The following is an 8,517-nucleotide window of genomic DNA, read 5'->3' on the forward strand; positions in this document are numbered from 1 at the left end:
TGGATTTTGAATTTAGGTTATAGTTTCGATTTTAATTTATTTGCTGTAGTACTATTGACTTGTTATTTCACATTGCATGTTGTTTAGTTTTCACTTACAGTACATAGATTTTTTTGGTCAAACATTTGAATAATATTATGGCATTATATTTATAAATATTTTTTTTGTCAAACATCCCATCCATGATGTTCTCACAAAAAAAAGTCTGCTTTTAATTTTATAATTAATTAAAATTAAAATATTATTAATTTAAAATATATATATGTCAATTATTTTTTACAAATATTAGTTACAAATATATGATTATTAATTAATATACTTTCAAGAAACAATGTGTTATTAAATAACTAATTTAATATCATTTATAAAGGCACATATTTTTTTAATATTAATTTTAAATTTTTGATATTTTTTTTTAAATTAAACAAACTGTGTAATTATACTTGTGCAACCAAACAACATGCTTGTAACTATATTAATTACATTATGACAAACAAACATGTCATTGTAATTACAACACTGTGTGATTACTAGGCTGTGTAATTACTACCCTAGTAATTATATCAATTCCAATTACCAGGTGGCTTTCCAAACAGACCCTAAAGAATTTTCTCTTTCTCTTTTTTGCGTGGATTGCCCTTCATTTGGGGTGGTCTTTAATTTTTGGTGCGGAACCAAAATAACTCGGAAAAAAAGGGTAGTGAACCAAAATACCCAAAAAAAAAGGTACAAAAGTACCTTAAACGCATGATTTTCATGCGTTATTGGATGCTCTTTTTTTTTCCTTTCTTTCTTTCTTTCTTTCTTTCTTTCTTTCTTTCTTTCACACTTTTTTACATACTTTAACCATAGATTAATCATGCTTCGAGACTCCAAAACTTGAATATTTTATATAGAACCCTATTTATTTTTGTATGATTAATAAGGTAGGCTCAACACATCAAGGATACACAAAACTTCGGATTATCGTTTTAGTTATTGAAAAGTGTTCGAAGTCCATTTTTTATTGAAGACTTGTTGTCGTTAGCTTTAATTTATTTATGTTTTAGGGTTTCACGTTATTTTTATATTAATGAGTAACTTTATTTTTAGTGATTATAACTTTACTTTTATAATCAATTAACAAAATATCAATTCATGATCAATTATTTATGTGTATTTTTTTTTTTTTGCGTTATACCCTTCAACCCCCAACTAATTGGAGTCCGTAACTTAAATAATCCAAAAAGTGGATTTGGGTACAAAATAACCCATTAAAAAATCTTTTGCGATCTACTTTATTTGTAAGTTGGTGAAATTTTAAATGGTCATAACTTTGCGCTCGGATGTCCATTTGATGCGATTTTTTTTTTAATTTTGGGTATTTTTTCGGGATCTATGCGTCTGAACTGCCGCAAGGTTGTTCGTCCGCCCTGAATTTTCCAAAAACGTCTGTTATGCCATTCAATTTTCCCCCAAATTCGTGCGCAATTTTTATTTATTTCTTTTTAAAATCTAATGGCGAAAAATATATTTCAATTCCATAATCCCGTGATAATGATGTTTTCAATGTCAATTTTAAGGTTCCAAATTCAATTTAAGAAAACAAGTTAGATAGCATTAGTGAACATACAAAATAATAAAAAGTGTCTACATTGTTACTTTAACCAACTTGGCTTTTGACTTTTTTTTTTTATCTCATCCACCAGGGATCAAACCTCAGCGGAAGCGTTGAGAAGATATTATTAGTAAAAAACGAACTAATTTATTTAACGATTAACATGGGAAAAACGATTTCAGAAATAAATATATTAACAATGACATAATTAACAAATAATTAACAGAGATCCATGGAGGTGTCGTATTTGTAAATACTAAATTATTCATTATTCTTGAAATTAACTAAAATTTTATATCTAATTAGAACTTACTTAACTAGGATAAGTTATGGAGGATTTAGTTAGTTATTTTGAATAATCCATGATATTGTATTGTTGATTATAATTTACTTAACTCATATAGTTAAAGTAATAACGAACAAAATTTTATATTAACTAACTAATCCTTCATCAAAATTATGTTAACTAACTAATCCTTCATCAAAATTATGTTAACTAACTAATCCTTTTCGGAAATTATGTTAATGATGTTCAATCCAAAACTAAGGATTTAGCTTATCGTTTGTTATTCAGGATTTAGTTCATCGTTCGTTATTCGGGATTTAATTTATTATTCGTTATTTGGGATTTAACTTATTGTTCGTTATTCGTTAATGGATTATATTGGTACCCAAACCCACTTTTGGAGTTATTTAAGTTGCGGACTCCAATTAGTTGGGTGTTGAAGGGTATAACGCAAAAAAAAAAAAATACACAGAAATAATTGATCATGAATTAATATTTTGTTAATTGATTATTGATTATTAATTTGTTAATTTTTTATTTATTGTTAATTTATTTATCTGTGAAATTGTCAAAATAAAGTTACACATTAATATAAAAATAACACGAAACCCTAAAACATAAATAACTAAAAGCTAATGACATCAAGTCTTCAAACAAAAATAGACTTTGAGCACTTTTCAACCACTAAAACGACAATCCGAAGTTTTGTGTATCCTTGATATGTTGAGCCTACCTTATTAATCGCACAAAAATAAATAGGGTTCTATATAAATTATTCAAGTTTTGGAGTCTCGAAACATGATTAATCTATGGCTAAAGTATGTAAAAAAGTGTGAAAGAAAGGAAGGGAGGAAGAAAGAAGAAAAAAAAAACATCCAATAACGCATGATTTTCATGCGTTAAAGGTACTTTTGTACCTCTTTTTTATCCTGGGGATTTTGGTTCATACCCTTTTTTTGAGGTTATTTTGGTTCCGGACTCTTTAATTTTTGCCCTTCAAATTGATAATCTTTAATTTTTACCTAAGTGGTTACTAGTCTCTACCAATTAATTTATTACAGAATTAAGAAGGCAATGCCCATCTATTAAATAATATCTGTACGGACAAACTTTGGTTGATTAAAATAGATAAACAGTTGTTTGTCCCTTGGGAATTTCTATATGGTTCCAGTCAGCCACCTGAAATTCTGACATTAGAACATGCAACGATTAGTTAGCACTTAACAGGTATTTTAAGTCAAACGACCCTCGATTAATATATCTACATTGTATGAATAGAATGTTGAATTTCAGAATGCTACAAAACCATTTGTTTGCCTCGTAATCTAATAAAAACAACAAAACTGAGTAAAAAAGAATGCAGATTTCCACGCTAGCCGAAAAAAGAATAGCACAGTGATTTACAGGTCAATCTCCCAGTGGGAAATTCATTCGAAGATTGTGAGAAACAACTCGTCGGTGCGAATTGCTATGATTTTGCACCAAGTGGGAACACAATGGCGACTTTTGATGATAACCCAATTGAGAACTCAACTCTTATAGCTGCTGCCTTGGGAGTAATTGAAGAAATCTGAACTGTATTCTTGACTTCCAAAGGCCATCTTTTGAAACATTCTTATCTGTGCAGATTGTTCTCTTGAATCAAAAATTCCACTTTGCCCAGGTTTCATTCCATTGGACAGATCTGACAGCTCATCCATGGAATCTAGAGCTCTAACCACCTGAAAATGGGAACACAAACGGACAACAGAAAAAGAATCAGATTGCAACAAAATGAATAATGAAATGCCTGCCCTGCAATAACACTCTAATTACCTGACTCATCTTAGGCCTCTTAGAGGCTGAATGACGCACGCAAGCTGCAGCTGCTTCAATCATCCGGAACATCTCACTCGCAACATAGTTCTTTTCAAGCCTAGAATCTACTATATCATCAAAATTTTCAGTCTCAAGTGCTTGAGCAAGCAAAGGACGAGCCTACAGGATAGAAGGTAACATTCTCAACTTTCATTTAACGAAGCACTACCTGAGTGACTGTAAGAATTAAGTAAAAGCAAACAGGAAAAACTTAAAATGGTTTCATCTTTCGTGTGAATAGCCATGCTCATAGTCAGATGACAAGAGCAGTATCACCCACCCCTTCCTGACATTCTGTCAAATGTATTCAGGGTACAGGAATAAGAATGCTCGGGTTACTACATTTCACAGAATCTGGGGTAGGTTTAAATTGTCCCTTAAAATATACTTATGAGCAGTTTTAGTCCTTTAAGATTGCCAAATGTGAGCACATTTTTCTCCCTCGAATATTTAACAAACTCTGGATGTTAGATTAGCTGCAGTTGTTTCAGCCACAGCTAACAAATTAAGTCAAACAGGATGTCAAATAATTTACACTTATATCGATTCCAATTTTCCTTAAAAGCATCATATTATGGTCATTCTAAAGAACCTACATCTAATTATGGAAGTTTTTGATATGAAGGGTTGATTTTTTGGTACGATTAATTGAATTGTTATACTATAAATAATATGTAGCAGCTATGAGAATTGTATGAATTACAAGTAAAAAATGTCTATGCTCTCCCAGTGTATATGCTAAGTTGCTACATGATCCCAATTGTACTCCTTGTGCCAATAAGCATCCTTATTGTATTTTGATTTTTAAAAAGTCCTATCTCCCACCATCCATAAGGCTCAGAGCCTCTATGGTCAAATTTGGAAGACAACCTCTCTTCTTCCTCAAAAGAAATGAACATCCTAGAAGCCCCAGTTTCCCTCCCAGATGGTAAACATGAATGGCATAGGTTTCAGTATTTTGTTTCTCTTTAATTCAGCATACAAGGGATGCTAGGCCATAAACTCTGATTAAGCATCAACGTTAATCATTACAAGAAATTAAGAACAACTAGAACTTACCCATTCAACCAGGCTTTCATCACCTAAGGGCTGAGATTGGTCAACAGGCTTCCGCCCCGTAATAAGCTCCAAAAGCACAACGCCGTATGAATAAACATCAGACTTCTCTGTTAATTTTCCACTAGATGCATACTCCGGTGCCAAGTATCTGGAATCATTTACGTTAATGTTGTTAATGATGTTGCCAGATTGTAACAGCAAGAGGCCAAATTAGATTTCTTCAAATTTCAGACTCAGCACATGTATGACTTACCCAAAGGTTCCCATCACACGAGTTGTCACGTGTGTATTATTGGCATCACCTGCTAACCTTGCAAGCCCAAAATCTGCAACCTGAAAGGAGGAAATGCATTGTAAAATTGCACAAAGCACGAGCCATAACGCATATGATTTCCTATACACCATTACAGCATGAAACACGAGATTTTTTGGTTCAGATGGCTAAATTCAACAAACAATGACAACACCAAGTCACGAGCATAAGTTTAGGTTGGATAAATTGACATACCTGTGCCTCAAAATTGATATCCAAGAGAATGTTTGATGTTTTGATATCCCTATGGATAATGCGGGGATGACCTGAGAACGACATAATTAGCAAAATTTTAGAGGATAAATCAGTAAAGATATATTGCAAAACATAAAAACATGCTCTATTACCAAAGAAAGTCTGTTCAACTAGGCGACATTTACAACCAAAAGGAATGGTCTATTTTAGCATTAGTTCTCATGAATAAACAATGCAGTTACCTTTTACACTTCTATAATGAAGGATGATCCGAATTACGCATTGATGGAAAACACATGCTAAACGAAGAACATTGGGTATCTTGCACCTGAGGTGCTTTGGAGAAATCTAACAACTCCTTAAGCCACTTTGTCCCAATTATTCCTTTTATTAAGTCTCCCAAAGCCCTAGGTTTTAATGTGGACAAGAGTAAATATAAACATAAAAAGATATAAGGAAATTACAGTCTTCGTGCAGATAAGCAAGTCCACGTGCTGCACCAGCAGCTACTTTTACTCGGGTAGCCCAATCCATAACTGGCCTGCCTTCACCTGCAGCATTTAATCAAGTAATAGAAGGTAAGTTGGCATCATATCCGAGATTACAGAAGATCCTTCTCAATTTCATCTACGTCCATACAAATGTGGCACAGTAATCCAAGTACTTCAAATTCATCAGTTCCTTTATCTCAAACCTGTCTTACCATGAAGGTGATAGTCAAGCGTGTCGTTTGGCACATAGTCGTAGACAAGTAGCCTTTGCTGCTCTGAGATACAGTAACCAACAAGTGAAACCAAATGACGATGGTGTACACGGCTGATAATCTCAACTTCTGCTCTGAACTCACGTTCCCCTTGTCCACTTCCACTTTTCAGCTGTTTGACAGCGACTTCTCTTCCATCACTAAGAACACCTTTGTAAACACATCCGAACCCACCTTCACCCAAAACACTGTCAGAAGAAAAACCATTCGTTGCCTCAGATAATTCTTCATATGTGAACCATGATCTTGAATTTCCAATACCGCCATGGTCTGGAGAGTACATAAAATTGCTTTGCGAGCCGGTTGCAGCTAGATAAGTAGAATGTTGGGACCTTGATCTCAGGAATGATGTATCTGGAAAATAAAGTATTTCATTATGACTCCAAAGGTTGCGAAGGGGGTGGGATGTTATAATTCTATAATAAACTGTTAACAATACTCGAAAACAAGTTTGCACAATTAAGAAAGTGGGAATTAATTTTTCTTATCTGTATTTACATTTTAAAGCTGATCAATAAGTGGAAAGGTAAAAAAGAGAACATACATCCAAGTTACACAAAAGTTTGGGAAATGATAAATGCATTTAGTTACTCTGGGAAATTGGAATGATTTAGCAATAAACAAATTCCATGCAGCAAAATCCATAAGTAAATTCAAGAACCTTCAAAGAAATACCTGAATTTGGTGAGGAAGAAAATGGAGAGGGTGCCATGTAATTGAGATTAAATGCACTCTCTCTTTTCTTTCGCCGCCGTGTAAACCACACAGCAAGAATCACCAAGCTAAGAGCCAAAAACCCAGCAACAACACCAATTGCCACCACACCTCCCGTCTTATTTCCCCCGCCACCATTTCTAGAACTTGAATCTGCATTGATAGCAGTGTTCGGGGTGGTTGCTTTAGCAGTGGGCTTTTCTGTAGGAGGGCTAGGCACAGGTAATGGAGGGGGAGCTCCAGGTAGAAATGTATTATTATTATTAGCGGGAGCTGGAGCAGGAGGGGAAATAGAAGGGGGTGGAGATGTTAAGGGGACTGGTGGAGGAGCAGATGGCAATGAGGCTGGAGGCGGTGTTGATGCAATAGGTGGAGGGGAGTTTTTCGGTGGAGGAGCAGGGGGTGGTGATGGAAGTTTCACTGGTGGTGGTGGTGGTGGAGGAGAAGGTGAAACTGCTGGAGGGGTAGGGGGTGGGGAAACAGGAGGGGCAGGAGGAGGAGAATCTACGGATGGTGGGGGCGGAGATGAAGCTGGAGGTGGTGCATTGGCAGGTGGAGGAGCCTTAGGGGAAGGTGGTGCATTGGCAGGTGGAGGAGCCTTAGGGGAAGGTGGTGGTGGTGACGGTGACGCCTTTGGTGGTGGAGATACTTTAGGTGGTGGCGCCGCTGCTATAGGCGGAGGAGGTGGTGAAGGAGGTGGAGTAGATTCTACTGGAGGTGGAGGAGATTCTGCTGGAGGCGGTGATTTTGATTCTGATGGAGGAGGAGAAGCAGGAGCTGGTGGAGAAGGGGAGTCAGTAGGTGGAGCTGAAGAATCAGGTGGAGAAGGAGGTGTATTAGAGCTAGAATTTGAAGGTGGAGCTCCAGGAAGATCTGGAAGTGGAACAAGAGAAGGGGAAGAATCTGGAGAAGCCATTTTCAGTAGAGGTTTCAATTCTGATGTTTGTCTCAATTCTGATCAAGAATAATACAGTAAACATCCAAATTCCACATTGGCATTGTCAAAACACCTTATTTGCACACAAATAGCCAAAATTCCAGCCTTTGATCCAAGAATGCAAACCCCTTCTTCCCAAAAACTAAATCCTTACTACTACCGTCTATATGAAAGCCTCAAATTGAAGTGGCAATATAATATTGGTCAAGAATGAGCCTTTCAAGTCAAAACTAGTCCTAATTAAACCCTAAAATCAAAACTGTTAACAACCCAAATCAACAGATTCCAAAGAGAAAATGAGAATGCACCAACAGTTGAAGAAAACTTTGACAGACCAAGATCTTTCAAATTGAATGCAATGTTAGTAGTTCAAAAACTAGACTTACCTGTTAACCCAGAAATGGTGGGGGGTTTTCTGAATTAGAGGTGGGAATCTTGGAACATGAGGAATGGTAAATCTGTAATACTATACCCATGAAATGTGGGCAAATGGGAACGTGGGTACGACTTAGGAATAATCTTTTCTTTTCTTGATTTTGGTAATGTCAAAAGAGAATGAGTAAATCAGAATCTTGAATAAGGAAGACACAACATGGAGAGAGGTAGAGGAGAAAAGACTTGGTGAATAGTAATGAACTCAGCATTTACGTCAATAAAATAAATAAACATTCTGTATGTGTGAAAGAACGTTATCAAGAAGCCAAGTCAAATAAAACATCATGAAGCCCATGTTCAAGAAGGCCATGTTTTTGTGGCCTCTGCACAAAATTGCAAATAGACAATCATTAGTCACACT

General features: G+C 35.5%; 1 protein-coding gene across 1 annotated transcript; it reads right to left on the reverse strand.

The window, feature by feature from the left end:
* Positions 1-3,113: 3,113 nt before the first annotated feature.
* On the reverse strand, positions 3,114-8,517 carry LOC132621554 (proline-rich receptor-like protein kinase PERK8). Its single transcript, XM_060335874.1, has 8 exons — positions 6,746-8,517; positions 6,011-6,424; positions 5,772-5,858; positions 5,308-5,378; positions 5,053-5,132; positions 4,800-4,947; positions 3,699-3,860; positions 3,114-3,604 (listed from the first exon to the last, which is right to left on the reverse strand). Exons 1-8 carry the CDS (start codon positions 7,698-7,700, stop codon positions 3,413-3,415), a joined length of 2,109 nt encoding a protein of 702 aa, XP_060191857.1. The 5' UTR covers positions 7,701-8,517; the 3' UTR covers positions 3,114-3,412.

This window comes from Lycium barbarum, chromosome 12 (genome assembly GCF_019175385.1).
Source record: "Lycium barbarum isolate Lr01 chromosome 12, ASM1917538v2, whole genome shotgun sequence".
NCBI lineage: Eukaryota > Viridiplantae > Streptophyta > Magnoliopsida > Solanales > Solanaceae > Lycium > Lycium barbarum.